Source organism: Passer domesticus, chromosome 15 (assembly GCF_036417665.1).
Source record: "Passer domesticus isolate bPasDom1 chromosome 15, bPasDom1.hap1, whole genome shotgun sequence".
NCBI lineage: Eukaryota > Metazoa > Chordata > Aves > Passeriformes > Passeridae > Passer > Passer domesticus.
In genome coordinates, this window is record NC_087488.1 from 16,401,710 (window position 1) to 16,419,607 (window position 17,898).

The following is a 17,898-nucleotide window of genomic DNA, read 5'->3' on the forward strand; positions in this document are numbered from 1 at the left end:
TTTTATACTTTCCAGTATATTTCTGTAACATTCTGATAGCACTCTTTACCATTGCAATAGGTAATTTTTAAGTAGCCTATTTTCTTTGCCTTGCCTGTATGATGTTGTTCCTGTCCCCAGTGATGTTTAAAGTTACCTTTCATGAAGGTGAAACTTTTCCTGCAGGGTGTATACTCTACTGGTCAGATTGTGTAGCAAGGTAATTTAAATAAGAGTTGTGATTTAAATAAAAATTCACAGGTAAACTAATTTAAGAAGTATTACTGCTTGCACAGCCTAGTCTCCCAGCTGTATCCAGAGGATTTGTGTGCTGTTCTCCGTGGTACTTGTGTGAGCACCAGCCCAGTGTTCACTTGGCTGGATCCCCATTTGTGCTGCATTTGTCCCAGGTTTGCTGAGCTTGGTGTGGTTTTGTGGGGCTGGGCAGTGCCAGGGTGCCAGTGCTGTCCTGGGGCTGCTCTGGGCAGTACCCTGCTGCTTTGGGTGTGTGTCCAGCGAGGCTCAGATCCTGCAGGGGCAGGGGGGTTGCCCAGACTCTGTCACCCTAGGAAGGTGTCCTGCCAGAGCTCTGCTCCTGGTGTCCTGTGTGTCCCAGCAGGGCTCAGAGCTGCCACCTGAGGCTGGGCACTCTGCTCTGCTCTCCTGGTGCCATGTGTGTGCCTGGAAGGTCTCCTTCCCTGGAGTAACCAGGAATAACAGCTGGTTTGGATGTGTTGTCATGTTCCTTCCCAAACACAGGCAAGGTAAATGGAAAAGGAAATGATTTTTCTGTGCCGGTTTCAGGCTCTGCTCTGGTGAGGTGGGGGAGGCCCCGTCCAGCAGGGCTGGTGTCTTCTGCCACCTTTGTATCTGAAAGGAAATGCTGTTATCATTTGCCTGTCTCAGTTCCACTCACTCTCCCCAGTTCCTCTTTCAGCTCCACCAGCAGCTCCAGGTACTCTCTGTTGCCTCTGGAGAGGTCTAAACCCCATCTCTTTACTTGTGTTTTGTGTGAACAGTTGTCTCCTGTTTGGAAAATCAATGTGCTTTGTCTAGAAGTAAAATTGAAGAAGGGATAGGCCTGTGGGCTGGGTTTTCCTGCTGTTTTTAGGACATTTGGCATGCTCTTTTAGTAGAGACACATAAATGAAGCTCACGGCTCGTAGTGCTCCTGAAACAGATCCAGGCCAGTGCCAAGATGGTTATTTTTAGAAGTCTCCCTAAGCAGCTCTTTATCAGGACACTTTCATTCCCAGTTTAGTTGTTGTCTTCACTGACATGCCCCATGTGCAAACATCTCGTGAAGGGCAGGGTTGATTGCTGCCCTGGTGTTTGCTCACCTCTGCTCTGGAGCACCTTGGCATAACCAGGTGGTTGTTCCACGTGAAATTATTTATATCATGAAGTATTTCCAGCAGTATCTGCTTTGACTGACCAGAGCAGAGCAGGAGAGCAGCACTGGGCTCCTGGCAGGGCTCCAGTTTGCATTCCTCCCATCTGCCTTTGTCCTGGTGCATCTCACAGCCACAAAGTTGTGCCCCAGCCAGAGCCCTGGGGAGCAAAAGGTGCCTCCGATAACCTGGGGCTGTTCTCAGCTCCTGGAGGAGCCAGGGAGGAAGGGAGCAGTTGGGATTTGCAGTTAGTAGTGAGGAAGGGTGGATTCCTTTGGGGAACGTTGCCTTCAGTGTAACAGTTGTGGTCTCCAGGTGTAAAATGCGTGGGTCTGAAAGATGAAGTTTGACTCTGTCCAGTGCTGTGTGGCACAGGGAGGAGCAGGACGTGGCAGGGGGCAGATGAAGGATTGTTGTGCCCGTGCTTGGGCTCAGTCAGCACTGGGCCATCCTCAGATGTTGCTGTTTGCCCAGGCAGAGTCCTGACTTGGAGGTGGAGCAAATGTGCTGTTCAGAGCAGGGAGAGGAACTTGCTGAAGTTTCAGGGCTGCAAACTTCACTGCTTCACTGCTCAACTTCTCAGCCAGTACAGCCCGAAATGAACTGGTTTTGGTTTCACTGACTATATCCTCTTTTTTGGATAAATCAAACCTTTAAGGACACGCTAAATTGGTTCATTAAATGCCAAATGTGTAACAAGTAGGTCGTAATTGGAATGTGCCACAAAAGCAGCAGAATTGCTAACTCTCACATCCCCAGGCTGAGTTTGCTGCCGTGTCCCTGCTCCCTGTGTGGGGAACATGATTCAGAGCAGACAGTGAGACTGAGCTGGCTCTGAGAAACCTGTCCTGGAGAAGGGGTCTGAGGACTGGCTGTGCAGCACTGAGTGCTCTGGGGACTGTTCTCTCATTTGCTAAGTAACACTTCTGTGATTTTCTTGCTTTTTTTTGTAGGCATGCCTCCCATTCGGGACTTGGTGAGCCACTCCCCTAACCAGTCAGGTTAGCTACTTCCATCTCACCTGCTTTTGCACTACGTGTTTGTGGTGGTTACATGTTTCACACAATTTTGTCTGATTTTTTAATTTTTATTTTTGTTCTTTGGCTTATGCTTTTCATTGGCATGGGTGTGTGAATGATTGCAGTATGCTTTCTCTGTGCCATTGCATACTAATTTGGTTTAACATTTTTAAGTTTCTAATTAAGTCAGAATTGATACTAAGAGTTTTTGTCACCTTAGCTTTAAGATACTGGTTTTTTTTGGGTTTTTTTTGTTTATGTTTCCATGCTGACTTGCCTCTTATGGTATTGAATAAACTGCAAGCTTGTGCTTCCCATCAGAGACGTGTCACACTGTGGAGGAAATCATGTCTTGATCGTTTGCTAAAAGCTCAGGACTGTATTCACTAAAATGCATTTGTTCATAAGGCCCAAAGGTGCAGTGCTTGCAAGGTATGGTATTGACAGTCTGGGGGTGCCAGCTGTGCTGGAGCAGGAAAAGGAGGCAGAGGGTGCAAGATTCAGGTATTTCTTAATTTACACTTCTCAATCCTGTTTATTTTAGCCCATGTGATGACAAACTGCTTTTTAAAATACATAGAGTTTTTTGCAAATGTTTCCTGCCGGATAACTCATAGCTGGAAAGCATTAAATTAAAAATTACTGAAAGCAATCTTAGCAGATTACAGAATTTTAAGTAACTCGGGTTTGAGTAAATGTTTTTTTGTCAAGGATTTAAGCAGCAAAAGTTCAGTTGCAACTTTAAATAGTTTTGGGAAGAAAAGCAAGAGTAGGCTGTTTGGCTCCCTGTGCTGTGCACCAAATGCAGGGTGTTGTCACATGTCGTGTTTCAGTTTTGAGGGTGTTCTGTGGTCTCTGCCAGATACAAAAAGTCAGAGCTGGTATCTGCTTGTTCAGTGTTTGTATCCTTGGTCTCTGAAGTTCACGAGCTGGGAGGTTCAGGTAGGAATGTTCCAGAGCAGTGGCTCATGCTAGGCATCACCAACAGGTTTATGTCCAGGAGAAAGACTCTTGGTGTAGGTAGTTGTGAATGTAATGGGAGAAATTCAGCTGAGTGGAGGTTAATCACTGCGTGCTGAAGGGGATGGGCTCTGCACAAACTGTGTCACAGCTAAATTTGGGTAACAGAATTGGAATAAACACGAGTATTCTTTATGTATTCTCTGCTGTGCAAATTAGAGTTGGTTTTACCATTTCCCTCTGACTTGTAGTCCTAACCTGTATCTCTCAGTGCTGAATCCAGGCTGTTTGCCATCTGTGGGCCTTTGTGGTGCTTTTAAAAGGGATGCTGTTCCTGGGATGGAGTTTGTGTGATCAGGATCTTGCTCTGTGCCGTTGGTTCTCTCACTCCTGAGAGTGCACACAGTCCCTTAGTGCAGCTTAAATGTCCTTTTTTAAAATACCGGGGTGAGAGCTGGAACCTTGAAGTTTGTTGTTGAGCCACAGCAGTGTCCTTGTGGTGCCACACGAATGGGCAGGCTCTGGGCTGTGCTCAGCTGAGTCCCAGCCCTCCCAGGGGTGCTGCTGGTGGCTCTCCAGACTGTGCAGCTGCCCCACACCATCACAGCACTCTGCCTGCTGCCGAGGGCCCTGCCACTCCTCCTGTTCAAACCGAGCCCATCCTTGTTCCTCACCTCAGTGTGCCAGGGGCTGAGGAGCAGTGGGGGATCCCTGCTCTGTGCTGCTCCAGCTCTGGGGGCCAGGGTCTTGCGCTCTGTAGGATGAGTAATGTTGATCTTGATTAAAAATTAATTAAAGATAGGCTTGTGCATCAGTGCATTCTGGAAGCAGAACTTCAGATGGGTCTTGTGCTTTTTGTGCCAAGCTGTTGTTGTATAAAAGAAAACACCTTGAATAACTTGTGCTGAAGGCTCCTCTACAGCGTCTGTAACGGGGTGGGAAGGTGTGTGTTCTCTGGCTGCTGTCACACAGCAGTTGCTGCTGCTGAGCCAGGGCCATGTCCTCTTGGAATTTCTGCCTTTCCGTGTGTTTTCGGGTTGTATTTAGTATTGTGGTTTTTAATACATATATGTGGCTTAGAAAATAATTTGTATGTGGTGATACAGAATATCCTTTTAAAAAGTGTTTCTCTGGAAGAAAAAGATCTTTAGGGGTCTGAAGTTTTCTGAGGTTTTTGTGAGAGCACTCTGCATGCTGGGAGGTGTTCTGGGTTGTGCGTGGCAGCCTTTGAGCAGCTATACTTAGAGCTTTCTCTGTCACTTTCCATGACTGTAGTTTTAACAGAAGCAGAATAATAAGCAAAATAATTCCTGGCTTAATATCTTTATGCTTTTTTTTTTCCTCTTCCGCTTAATGAAGTAATCATACTAAACTCATAATAATGCTCTTGGGCTTTCCTTCTTCGTTTTAGATCTGAACCACAGTGGTCTAGGATCCCATTATGAAAATTCTCACTGGGGACCAGTCTCTTCAAATAGTGACTCCAGCACAAACTGGGATAAAGTTATCGTAGACGGCTCTGACAAAGAAGCATGGCCATCAATCACTGGCAGTGACCCAGAGCTGACTTCAGAATGTATGGACACTGACTCTGCCTCCAGCTCTGGGTCGGAGCGGAACCTCGTTATCATGGCTTCAGGGAGCACAGCAGGAGAAGGCGACGGCATTCGCAACGGCCTCGGACATGGGTCTCAGAATAAGTTTGTGGTTGGTAGCAACAGCAATAATGTGGGCAATGGAAGTATTAATGGGCCGTGGGGGTTGTCCCATGGGTCCATAATAAGCACATGTCAAGTTTCTGTGGATGCTCCTGACAGCAAATCTGAAAGTAGCAACAATAGAATGAATGCTTGGGGCACCATAAGCTCTTCATCAAATGGAGGGTTAAATCCAAGCACTTTGAATTCAAATGGCAACCATGGTGCCTGGTCCGTGTTGGAGAACAGTGGACATGCCCTGAAAGGGTCCGTGGGGAGTGGGAGTCCTGGCACAAGCATTCAGTGCAGTACCATAGGTCAGATGGCCAACAGCCAGAGTATTAACTCGAAAGTGGGTGGCTCAGCCCACGGTTCCTGGGGAAGCCTTCAGGAAAGTTGTGATTCTGAAGTAAATGGTACAAGGAATGTTTCATTCAGTGGGCAACCTCAAAACCTTAACACTGAAATGAATGGACCAAATAACACTACTAACTTTATGACCTCTAGTTTACCAAACTCTGCTGGTTCGGTGCAGATGAACGAGCTGCCCAGCACTGCAGGGCCCGGGGCCTGGCGCGTGAGCACAATGAATCATTCTCAGATTCAGGCCTCTCCAGTGGCAAACGGCACTTCCATCTCTCACCTGAGCAACGGTGAGGCCAAAACTGGCGGCTCTTACGGTACTACCTGGGGTGCCTATGGTTCTGGTTACTCTGGAGACAAATGTCCAGGCCCAAACAGCCAAGCTAATGGTGACACTGTGAATGCAACTCTAATGCAGCCGGGCGGCAGCGGGCCTGGCAGCACTAACTTCCAAATCAACGGGAGTAAAGGCGGAGGGGTGTGGGAGGCAGGGCCGGTCGGCTCCCAGAACGTGCCCTGGGGAAGCGGGAGCGGTGCCAGCGCTGGCGGGAGCAGAAGAGGATGGGGCAGCCCCGCACAAAACACTGGCACCAACATTTCCAACGGGGAATGGAGCAAACTGCCCGGCAGTCAGCATTCCAATGAAGGCGTCAACGGAAACAGCAGGAAGTTTACAAATGGCTGGAAGTCTGCTGAGGAGGAGGAGCTCAACAGCCAGAGCTCTGCTGCCTCCCAGATGGCTGAGCAGAGCAGCACATGGGCCAAAACAGGTACGGGGGACAGCGAGGGCAGCTCGGAGAGCGCCGGGTGCCACGAGGACAGAGCAGCTACGGAGGGCCAGAGCCGAGAGAGGAGGAAAGTTGACCAGCACACGTTACTCCAAAGCATAGTGAACAGAACTGACTTAGATCCGCGTGTCCTTTCCAACTCTGGTTGGGGACAGACTCCAATCAAACAGAACACTGCCTGGGATACCGAAACATCACCGAGGGGTGAAAGGAAAACTGACAATGGGACAGAGGCCTGGGGGGGCTCTGTGACACAGACTTCCAGCTCAGGGGGGTGTGTGGATAGACCTAGCCCTAATAATAACGATACCTCATCTGTATCGGGGTGGGGAGATCCAAAGTCTGCTACAAGGTGGGGAGACTCCAAAGGGTCAAACAGCCAAGGGGGGTGGGAAGAAGATTCTGCTGCTACAGTCATGGTCAAGAGCAATCAATCGTGGGGAAGTGGCAAAGAAGAAAAGTCATCCTGGAATGACACACCGAAGATGAAGCAGGGATGGGGAGATGGACAGAAGGCCAGCCAGGGTTGGGCAGTGTCTGCTGGTGATAGCTGGGGTGAAAACTCTAGAAGTAACCACTGGGGTGAGGCAAAGAAATCCAGTTCTGGAGGCAGCAACAGCGACAGGTCGGTGTCTGGTTGGAACGAGCCAGGTAAATCAAATTCTGTTACTTGGGGAGGCAACAATGCAACCCCAAACAACTCTTCAGGATGGGATGAGCCTGCAAAGTCTAATCAGAGCCAGGGCTGGGGAGACCCTCCGAAATCCAATCAGCCTCAAGTCTGGGGGGACTCATCAAAGCCAATCAACTCTCCTGAGTGGAACAAGCAAGATGTTGGCTCTTGGGGAGCCCCGTCTGCCACGAACAAACCCCCGGGGTCCGGCTGGCTGGGGGGGCCAATGCCAGCCCCAGCAAAGGAGGAAGAGCCCACGGGCTGGGAGGAGCCATCCCCCGAATCCATTCGCCGGAAGATGGAGATTGATGATGGAACTTCTGCTTGGGGTGATCCGAGCAAATACAACTACAAAAATGTGAATATGTGGAATAAAAACGTCCCTAACAGTAGCAGCAGTTCCGACCAGCAAGCACAGGTACATCCGCAGCTACTGCCTTCAAGTGCCATGTCTAGCAAGGAGAGCAGTTCGGGTTCTGGTAAGCCTGGCTTTTGCCCAGATTTGTGTTTTCTGTTGACTGTACAGCTCTTTTTTAGCTTGCTTCTTAGAACAATATTTTAGTTTCAAAATGGAGAGGGCAAAGTGGCAATGAAGTGCAGTTTCTGTTAAAGAAATGAACAGCATTGTCACAGAGCATTGATGTGTTTGTACAGACTGGGAGATCTGCTCCAGTTTTAAATAGCTGCAGTAATAAGGGCTAAACAGCTCTGCTTGAGTTCTGGGGAGTGGGAACACAGAGAAAATACTTAAAATAGTGTCTAAGGATTGAAATACTTTCCTAAATTATTCTAAACCAGATAAAATTTAATTTTGCCAATGAGCCTTCAAAAAAAAAGAAGCATGTTGGGCTTCTGCAGGACAGAATGAGGGGTGATGGGTTTATAAGGATTTGGTATCAGACTTTCTGGTCTTGTAGCTTCATGAGCAGTGAATAATGATTTTGGAGAGGAACTTAATGGGATATAGGAAGTATTTTGTGCTGTGTCTCTTTTTCAAGTGCCAGATGGGGTCAGTTACATGTAATGAGCAGCTCTTAGCTTAATATCTTAGAAATTTGTATTATCAGAATGTAATTCAGTAAACACAAAATTTTTGTGATTACATTTATTAATGGAGCAGCTTGCATTTGTAACAATGACCCTCACACCAAATAGAAATATGTGCTCACGTGCTTTTTACTGCATGTCAAGCATATAGAAAAGGCAAAACACTTGAGACTCTTTAGGTAGCTTTAAAACCCCGTTCAGAAGGATGCCAATAACTCGCCCTGCTTTGCAAAGGTTGGGGAGAGCCTTCTGCTCCAGCCACCACTGTGGATAACGGGACAGCGGCGTGGGGCAAGCCCATGGACACTGGGACGAGCTGGGGAGAGCCTGGCAGCGATGCAGGGGGCACCTCTGCCTGGGGCAACGCTTCTCTGGGGCAGCAGCCCCCAAACAAGCCTGGTGAGTGCTCTCTCTGTGTTTCAGAAGGGTGAAATCCCTCTCTGGCAGCTTCATGTTTTCCAGGGGTTTTACCTTGCAGTAGGCTGTTTGGTGGAGCTGCTGCTGGAATGTTCACTGCCGGGTTTTTCACCACCAGGGCCTAAATCTATGCAAGATAGTTGGTGTGGAGATGATATGCCATTGAGTGGCAGTCGTCAGACCAGCTGGGAGGAAGAGGAGGATGTGGAGATTGGAATGTGGAACAGCAGTTCCTCACAAGAAGCTAACCCCTCGTTAAACTGGCCACCCTACATGAAGAAAATGCCCACAAAGGTGAGGAGCAGCTTGGGGCAAGGCTTGCAGTCGTTTCTGAAAGCTGAGTCAGAAGGGATTACTGCACTTACACAGTACACTTCAATTTTCATTCTTTACATTTTGATGTAATTAAAGTCAGATCTGAGTATCACAGGAATTCCTTTCTGTTTTTAAGGGAATAATGAAAGGTGGAAATAAGCAAGATGAAACATGGATCAATCCATTCATTAAGCAATTCACAAATCTCAGTTTTTCAGTAAGTATTTGTCTCTGTCTGGCTATCTGCCTTTCCACAGGGCTTGTTACAATGTGCAGACATTGAAATGCTCAGTTGCCAAGTGTTCATTTACATCGTGGTTTTCTTTTCACTTGTGTTTGTCTCCCCTGTCACCCATCCCTTTTCTGTGCATTCTCATTGCAAAAAGACCCCTTTATTGATGAAAAGTGGTTTTGTAACCACTACCCAGTTATCCATCCCATAGCCTGATGCTTTACTGCATTTACTGGGGGTTCTGGTGGGGGAAGCTGTTCTTGACTGGATAGCAACTGAAGGGAGGAAATGCTTTAAAATAGCACCCGATTGTCTTGATTTTTCTTTCTTGCAGTTTTGAATTGTAATAGTGTGCAGGGATCTCTTTGTTTCATCTTAAAATTATTATTATTAAATAACTGTGGTTTATTTTATTACTTCAGAGAGAATCACCAGAAGAAACCATACAGAGCAATAAGATGGACATGTCTGGAGGTAAGAGCAGAAGAACCGAGCTGGGCTTTATTGCTTTTTCTTCCATACTCTCCTTTACCTGATATCCTTCTGTAAATTACATTTTTGAAATGATACATAGTGTATATGCAGCTATATATAGTCAAGTATGTATTTCCCTAAAGAAGAGGAATGTCCTTGTAGAGAAGAGTATTTGTGTGTGTGAGTAAGGCTGCACACACAATCACCTGGTTGCTATAGGAATATTGGCCACGTATCAAACTAAGCTTATTCGTATTTATGTGTGTTGAACTGACATGAGAGGATGTTTTCAGGGTGTGGTGGGTTTGTTTCTTGTAATAGAAATATCTTGATTGCCCTCTGGGCACCTCCACTGAGTATAAACAGAAACTTACCAAATCCCACACTGGCTCATTGGGTTCATTCTTGGAAACACCTGTTCAGTTCTAAGAACTAAATTAATGCTGAACAGTTCTTTTAGAAAGGTTTAAACCTGAGTGTAAAATTACTCGGGAGCAGTTATGGTTTATTTGATTCCATTCACTGTTAGGATTTCTTTAGCAAATGAAAGATAATTCTTAAGACAATAACAGTATACTATGATGATAGAATGTTTAACTAAAAGTAATTGCAGCATTATAATTTTTAATGTAGTTACTCTCTCCTTATTCCACTTCAAAATTGGGTATTTTCACTTTGGGGCTCAGAGTCGTTTGGGTAAAGGAATTGTTCTTTGAGTTTTAGATTTCAGTATTAATGGCAAGCCTGATATTTAAATTATTGCAAGTTTAAACAATTATCCATTCTTGGTTTTAAGAGCGAGCTGACAGCAGTATCTGTGTGAAGCTTGCAGAGGGTGTTGGGGGTGATCCCACAGCTCAGTTGTCTGCAGGCCTTGGTGCCCAGGGTGTGCTGTCCCAGCAGAGCCCAGCAGGCAGAGCTGGGTGCTGTGTGTCCCAGGGCTGTCCTGCCCGGGCTGGGCTCAGCTGCAGCACGCTGCTGGGGCTGGGGCTGCAGCCCCCAGGTGTGCAGCCACCTCTGTGTCCCCAGGGTTGCTGCAGGACAAGCGGCTGGAGATGGACAAGCACGGCCTGGGCGTGGGAGATTACAATCGTGTGGTTGGAAAGGGCCCTGGTTCTCGTCCCCAAATTCCCAAAGAGTCTTCCATGGATCGCGGTCCTTACTTCGATAAGGTCAGTGGGGTCTCTGGGGACACTGCTGAGCTCCCTCAGTGTGTCCTGAGCAGTGAGCTGTGTGCTCCTGAGCCTGGTGCAGGGCTGGCTGCTCAGTCCTGCAGTGGGTTTGTTCTGGTTAACTCTGATGCACAGTACTAAGCACTCTCTGTAGCCCTTGGTGGTGCCGATGACTAACCTGATCTCTTTTGTTTTCTGCCTATTTCCTGCTGGTGCTGGACTGTCCTGTGACTCTTCCCTTCTGCTCCTGCAATGGTTTCTCCCTTCTGCTTGCTTGCTGGCTGGTTGTTGCGCCTCGGTTTGTCTGTCCCATCAGGATGGCATTGTAGCAGACGAGTCCCAAAACATGCAGTTTATGTCCAATCAAAACATGAAGCTTCCCCCTTCAAATAATGCACTACCTAACCAAGCCCTGGGCTCCCTAGCAGGGCTGGGTATGCAAAGCTTGAATTCTGTTAGACAGGTAAGGCTGTGTGCATATCCTTGGTCTGTTACTTACAGCATTTAATGCCTTTTGATATAACATTGTACCTGCTTATGTAATTGATACCTGTTTAACTTGTGATTGAAATGTGTGGGGTGGGAGAAGCAGCCCAAGAGGTTTTCTGTCACTGACTGCCCGTCCTTTCCCCAGAATGGCAATCCCAGTGTGTTTGGTGTTGGGAATATAGCAGCACAGCCCAGGAGCATGCAGCAGCCTCCAGCACAACCTCTTAATTCATCTCAGCCTAATCCACGTGCTCAAGTGCCTCCTCCATTACTATCCCCTCAGGTAAGTGATACAGAAAACACTCTGTGTATGAACTATCTGAATTCTGCTCCAGAAAATTGTTCCTTGTTTCTTGGTGTTGCTGGTATTTATTCTGTAAATATTTGGGAACACATTTGGCTCGATGAAACCAGGCCTCTGTTGACCAGAGGTTCTAGTATTCTGCATTTCCTGGGCTGAGTAAAGCCGTGACAGTTGCCTCTGGCCCTGGTGTGTGTTGCAGGTTCCAGTATCATTACTGAAGTATGCACCAAACAGCGGTGGCCTGAGCCCACTTTTTGGCCCACAACAGGTAGCCATGTTGAATCAACTGTCCCAGTTAAACCAGCTTTCCCAGATCTCGCAGTTACAGGTGAGCTGGTGCTGGTGCTGGCTGTGGGCTGGGTGAGGGAGTGCAGCCTGCAGTGCCTGTTCTGACCCTGCCTGTCTCGCAGCGGCTGCTGGCTCAGCAGCAGAAGGCGCAGCCCCAGAGGAGTGTGCCTTCTGGGGGTCGGCAGCAGCAGGAGCAGCAGGTAAAGAACCTCCTCATTCTCCCTCCTCACACTCTCCTGGCAGCTGCTTTTCATCCTCAGCTGCGTTTCTTGCTGTGACTCACACTGAGGTGGGCAGGGGTGGTCGGAGTTGGACAGGCTTTAGAGGAGGGACTGGGTGCTGGGGTTTAGCAGGGTGCACAGGGTACAGAGGTGCATTTCATCCTGCTCAAAACATGGGGAAGCTTTTGCTCGTTGATGTTGTAACTGCTGTGTTTTTTTTTAAGGGTCGATCTCTTAGTATGCAGCAACAGATGATGCAACAGTCCCGTCAGCTTGATCCAAACCTGTTAATGAAGCAGCAAACTCCACCCTCTCAACAGCAGTCACTCCATCAGCCCTCCATGAAATCCTTCCTTGAGAATGTCATGCCCCACACTACTCCTGAGCTGCAGAAAGGGCCCTCACCAATCAATGCATTCAGCAGCTTCCCTATAGGTGAGTGCCCTGCAGCCAGCCAGTGTTTGTGACGCCCAGCCCCACATTCCCCTTGCCTCCTCCTGGACAATGACTGTAACCCTGTCAGCACTTCCCATTTTAGTGCAAGTAGTAATTCTGTGTGGGGTTATCCTTGCTCACCAAATAGCTTTTCCCCAAGTACTCTCATTCCCAGTGAGTGTCCCTGTCTCAGTACAGAATACTTTACAGTCCTGAGGAATGACAGGCTCCTTTCAGTGCTCCCTTTGTCCCCTGGATCCCCAGGGTGATACAAAGTCCTGATTCCTGGAGCTAAAGGACTTTAAGGAGTAGAATCCATGCAAAGAATCCATTGATGTACACACATTTCTTGGGATTTCAAAAATGCTTTCAGTGGCTCTAGAATTGCAAAGGTAGAACAGTCACTTTGCCTGTCAGTGGTTTTGGCCAGGAAAGAAAACTTTTGTCTTTGCATTTTTAAAGAATTGTTGTCTCATTAGGCAAAATGTCTGAACATTTGTGAATACAAACATCTCCTGTTTCTTTCTCCCTACATTTTCAGGCTTCTGTCCAATTTCTACTTCAGAAATTCCAGGCTTGTATATTTTCTTCTTACTTAGGTCCCTTTTTAATGCTATCCTACTACAGCTGTTTACCATGTACCTCTGCTCCTTACCCCCATTTCTTTCCTCCCCTTCATTTTTGCTTTTCTTCTCTTTTATTCTGATTGGGTCGTTTCTGTTGGGCTGATTGCATTCCCATTGGCCTCTGCAGGGAAGTTTGTTTCCTGGACATGCAGCTGAGGTCCCTGTGCTTGCAGGCAGAGTGGCACTGGCCAGCACAGTGCCACACTGGGGGTGGCGTGGGGCCAGCCTCAAGTCCGGGCTGCTGCTTCAGAGCTGCTGGTGATGGTTGGCATCAGTGTCCAGTTCTGCAAGGCATACAAAGGAAGTTTTTTAGCTCTTGGAGACACTCTGTTAGCTCTGAGGAAAGGCATATTTCACTTTCTCACCAAACTGTGCTGAGGGATGGCATCCTGCCCAGGTCAGGCTCCTTTGTGTTTCACTCCTTGAGCTGGAGTTGTTGTATGTGCCCCACAGCTGCTCTCTCATGGGTCATGGCCCTGTCTCAGGAGCCTGCCCTGTGTGTGAGGCTGCTTGGAGATCCCTCAAGGCCTGCCCCAGCATCCACAGGAGCTGTTTGGGGTCCCTCTCTCAGCACACAGAGCCACCCTCATCCTCACATAAAGCCTTAAGGGTAGGAAGAGCTGTTGCTGGAATTTCTTCCCCCTCAGTGAAGAACTGAGTGCAGAGGAAGCTGGTGTCCCCTCCAGAGCAGCGTGGTGGTGTAGTTGTGTGGAGGGAGCTCACCTTGCCCAGCTCTCCTGGAAGATCCTGTGGGTTTGTTGTTTTCTCTGTGCCCCATAGCAGTGTCAGGAGGCCAGCAGGCAGAGCAAGGAGGTTCTGTTTCCATTTCAGGGAAGGGATCTGTCAGGATTCACTAGATATTCACCCAAAGTAGAGACTGGGGCCTGAGCATCCTTCCTCTCCCTGATAGGTTCTGCAGTCACATCCCAATTCATTGTAGAATTAAGTATTTCTGTTAATAAAAACAACCTTTATAGAGAGTATAACTGATATAACTAATAACCAGTATTGAGTATAACTGATACAACTAATATCAAGTCTTCCACAGTAGGATATGAAGAATTACTTGTGGGAGGAGTGTTTAAATTATGGATTATGTCCAGGGACTGGTGTCCATCACTCAGCCCAACATGTCCCAGACAGAGCTGTGCCAGAGCTGTGCCTGCTGGGGGCTGGCATTGGCCTGGTCACAGATGTGCCCCTCTGCCAGCCTGGGCTCTTTCTAACCCTTCTCTCAGAGGTCTCTGCAGCTTCTCCAGAGGTAGAAGGAACCACAGGTTACTGTGGTGCAGAGGTGCTGCTCTGACAACAGCAAAATGCCAGAGGGAGGTATTAGAAACAGGATCAGCTGGACTTCCCTTTTTTTCTGTTTGAGCTTTTGATAGTTGTTACATTTCTTAAAACTCCATCCTGTTCCAAGCACTTTTCATGAGGCATTTCAAGAGGAGGCTTTTCTGGCACCAGCTCTTGCTCCTGCCTTTAAGAAAAACAACCAAAAACCCCTCAAAAGTAAACCAGTTTCTTTCTGGCTGTGAATGTGCACTCAGGAGCAAGAGGAAGCCCTTGTTGCCAGTGCTGAAGGAAGGTGTCTCTAGGAGACATTTGAGAAGTTTCCTGTATGTTCCTGTTCTCAAGTTAAACCTTTGTAGTGGTTTGTTTTCAGAGAAGAAGGGAATAGATCTGAGGGCTGGAAAGGTCCCAGGTGGAGTTGTGAGTTCAGGGTTCTTGCAGACCTGGAAAGGGAGCGGGCATGCCAAGTCAAAAATGTGGGCACGTTGTCCAAGCCCAGAAGAGCCTGGTTCTTCCAGTATTTGAGCTGATTTGGGTTGGCATTGTCTTGATTCTCTGGCAGAGAAACATCTGAAGTACAGAGCACAGCTACAGCAGGTCACGACCAGTTCTGTTTGCCCCCTGTTTTAGGTATTTACATTTTAGTTGCTCTTAACTTCCTAATGTCTTCTTCCACTGACATTTTTGCATGAGGACATGAGCTGAGAACTTGGGAGTGCTTTGCATTGCTCAGCTTAGCTTCTGTGTGCAGAGAGGTCCCTGGTTGAAGTGCCAGAATGTTCCTCAGACCCCGAGGTGGAAGCATGCCATAACCATGGTAACGTGCTCTTCAGTGCTTCCTGGGGCAGCAGGGGTGATGAGCAGAAGGAGAGCTTGGGCCTGTGTCTCACAAGCTGTGTGTGCTTTCAGGAATGAACTCAAACTTGAATGTAAACCTGGATATGAGCAGTATTAAAGAGCCACAGTCTCGGCTGAGGAAATGGACTACAGTCGACAGCATTTCTATGAACACATCCTTAGATCAGAACTCCAGCAAACATGGTATGTGCAGCATTCCTTGAGCACAGCTGTGGCAGGTCAGCCTCGGGGTGCTGGCTGTCACTGCAGGTTTGCAGTGCTGCTTTGGGCTGTGGTTATAGCTCCTGTGTCACAGTTTCTGTTGTGCTGGCTGTGCCAGCTTGCTGCTTGTCTGCCACAGCAGCCACAGCTTTGCTGACTGTGCTCACAGAGTGATCTTGTGATGAGATTAGTAGAAACATTCTGCAGAATTCATTTTTAACCAGACTTTTCTGTAACTGTGACTGTTGATACTAGCTTTACCTTAATCTCCAGTGGAATGCTTCATATATCTTGGAGCCAAAAGCTTGGTTTTCAAGTTTTCTCTCCCACCACCCTTCTGTCCTAAGGTGATTTTGGGGGATTTACTGCATTCTGGGCATGGCTGACATTTTTACTGGCAGGTTTCGGTTGTGAATGTCTGTGTTTGCATTCTAAAATTGGGGACAGCTTAGAAGGGCTAGACTTGGTATCATTGCTGTCCTTAGTTTTAGAGGAGGTGAACTTGGTTGCTTCATGTTTCATTCCAGTAATCAAGATTCATATGACATTTCAGCTGTTTCAGTTGCTTGAAATCATCCAGTTAAAATTCAAGTCTGTAGCCCAAGAATGTGTGTCTAAAGATAGTTATAAATGTCCCCAGTCTCCTGTTACTGTTCAGTCTCAGATGGTCGGGGTATTTTTAGGTGCATCAGCTGCTCTGAGCTGCCTCTGGTAGCCTGCAGTGGCCATTCCCTGCAGCTGCCCTGCTGAGCACTCCCACTGCTGCCACAGGCAGTGGTGGTGTTGCTTTACCTGTAGGGGAGGTTTTCTGAGCAGAGCCAGGAATTTCTGTATCTCCTGCAATCCCTGGTTCCCTCAGAACTGTAGCAGAACTGGCTTTGCTTCTGATAACTTTTAAACCATTCCTTTCTCTGTCTCTGGGGATTTTTAAATTAATTTTTTTGCCTCCCGAGAACAGGAATAGAATCTACAGGGCTTTGCAGTGGCTGAAGACCCTTCACGTGTTGTAGCTGTTTCTTTCATGAGCTCTCCCACCACAGAGCCCTGTTAGTCAAGTGGGGTCCCACAGAATGCTCTTGCCTCTGGAATTAATGCTTTACTTGGGTTGAACTCATGTTACTTTGGATGTAGGTACTGTTTTAGTGAAGGGCTTTCAGGGGAGATTGTTCTTACAGTTTTCTCCTGAATTACTCAGACATGTTTCATTTTGAGTCACACACTCCAGTATGATCTCCAGTAGAGCTTGGATCACAAGAGGACAGTGTGCTGCTGTATATTTCATGAATGATTTACAAGGGCATGATTTTATATATATCTATGTAGGGATATAAAACCCAGCCATGAAAAATACTTGACCGCTATTTTTATTTTTTTCGCAGGTGCTATTTCAAGTGGTTTCAGGCTGGAAGATTCTCCGTTTGTTCCTTACGACTTCCTGAACAGCAGTAACTCCCCAGCCAGCCCTCCCGGCTCCATTGGGGACGGCTGGCCCCGTGCCAAATCGCCTAATGGCTCTAGCAGTGTTAACTGGCCCCCAGGTACTGCCCTGCCCCTCCTGCCCGCCCCGCTGCCTGTGCAGGGCACCGGGCTCTTCTCAGCAGCTGGAAATGGAGACTGGCACTTCTGCTGTGCTGAGAGATCTGCCAGAGAAACCAGAAATTAAATTAGCAAAGTGACGGCTAAATCAAGTCAATTAAATGCTTAAAAGGGTTTGGATTTTCAGTCATTAGGAGGTGTATTGTTTAGACAGCTGTTTCCTTTTTAAAAATATAGCGAAAATAAGCTTCTTTCCTGCATCTGTATTCCTAGAGTTTCGCCCTGGTGAGCCATGGAAAGGTTATCCAAACATCGACCCCGAAACTGACCCTTACGTCACTCCTGGCAGTGTCATAAACAATCTCTCAATTAATACTGTGCGGGAAGTTGACCACCTCAGGGACAGGAACAGTGGTATGCCCAGCCTGCTGGGGCTTGTGTGTGACCTTCCCTCTGCTCTTGTGGTGTTTACTGCTTGCTCCCCTCCTGGTTTATCTCTTGTGTTTCCTCCCTGTTCCTCTCTGGTTTATCTCTTGTGTTTGCTCCTTGCTCTTCTCCTGGTTTATCCCTTGTGTTCCCTCCTTGTTCCTCTCTGGTTTATCCCTTGTGCTGTGGGTTTGGGATGTGTGTGCTGCGGGTTTGGGATGTGTGTGCTGCGGGTTTGGGATGTGTGTGCTGCAGGTTTGGGATGCGTTTGCTGCAGGTTTGGGATGTGTTTGCTGCATGCTCCTCTCCTGCTCTGTTCCTCGTGCTGTGCCTGCCAGGGCTGAAGCCCTTCCTGGCCCAGCCCTGCTGCTGATGCAGTGCAGGAGCTGTCCCAGGGGTGTGGGCTGTGCTGCTGATGTCAGCTGTGCACGCCCAGGGCTTTGGGAGCAGCAGAGCCTTGGCAGCCCCGCCGTGCAGGAATGCAGGGCTGTGCTCCTGCTGCCACCACGTGCCCGTGGGTGAGATGGGGACCCAGGGTGCACATCCCTGCCCTGAGTGTGCACAGGGCAAGCCTGTTCATCCTCCTGCACTTGGGACAAGCTGTGCTGTGTCTGACTCTTGTCTTTGTTGCAGGGTCATCCTCATCTTTGAACACCACGCTGCCTTCAACTAGTGCCTGGTCATCCATTCGTGCCTC

General features: G+C 47.9%; 1 protein-coding gene across 12 annotated transcripts in view; it reads left to right on the plus strand.

Moving 5' to 3' along the window:
* The window catches only part of TNRC6A (trinucleotide repeat containing adaptor 6A), a 41,072-nt gene that overhangs the window by 18,875 nt on the left and 4,299 nt on the right, over positions 1–17,898 (plus strand). For 4 of the 12 annotated variants that reach the window (XM_064390725.1, XM_064390724.1, XM_064390728.1 and 1 more), the window contains 17 exons: positions 2,324–2,371; positions 4,761–7,349; positions 8,152–8,316; positions 8,453–8,628; positions 8,786–8,866; positions 9,304–9,355; positions 10,385–10,527; positions 10,844–10,990; positions 11,162–11,299; positions 11,520–11,648; positions 11,731–11,808; positions 12,054–12,264; positions 12,806–12,838; positions 15,090–15,221; positions 16,619–16,777; positions 17,049–17,189; positions 17,835–17,898. The exon at positions 17,835–17,898 is cut by the window's right edge and continues 44 nt beyond it. In XM_064390725.1, coding sequence (XP_064246795.1) covers positions 2,324–2,371; positions 4,761–7,349; positions 8,152–8,316; positions 8,453–8,628; positions 8,786–8,866; positions 9,304–9,355; positions 10,385–10,527; positions 10,844–10,990; positions 11,162–11,299; positions 11,520–11,648; positions 11,731–11,808; positions 12,054–12,264; positions 12,806–12,838; positions 15,090–15,221; positions 16,619–16,777; positions 17,049–17,189; positions 17,835–17,898 — 4,486 coding nt within the window. The remainder of the gene's footprint in view (positions 1–2,323; positions 2,372–4,760; positions 7,350–8,151; positions 8,317–8,452; positions 8,629–8,785; positions 8,867–9,303; positions 9,356–10,384; positions 10,528–10,843; positions 10,991–11,161; positions 11,300–11,519; positions 11,649–11,730; positions 11,809–12,053; positions 12,265–12,805; positions 12,839–15,089; positions 15,222–16,618; positions 16,778–17,048; positions 17,190–17,834) is intronic. The other 8 variants (XM_064390729.1, XM_064390727.1, XM_064390731.1 and 5 more) reach the window with 6 other exon arrangements.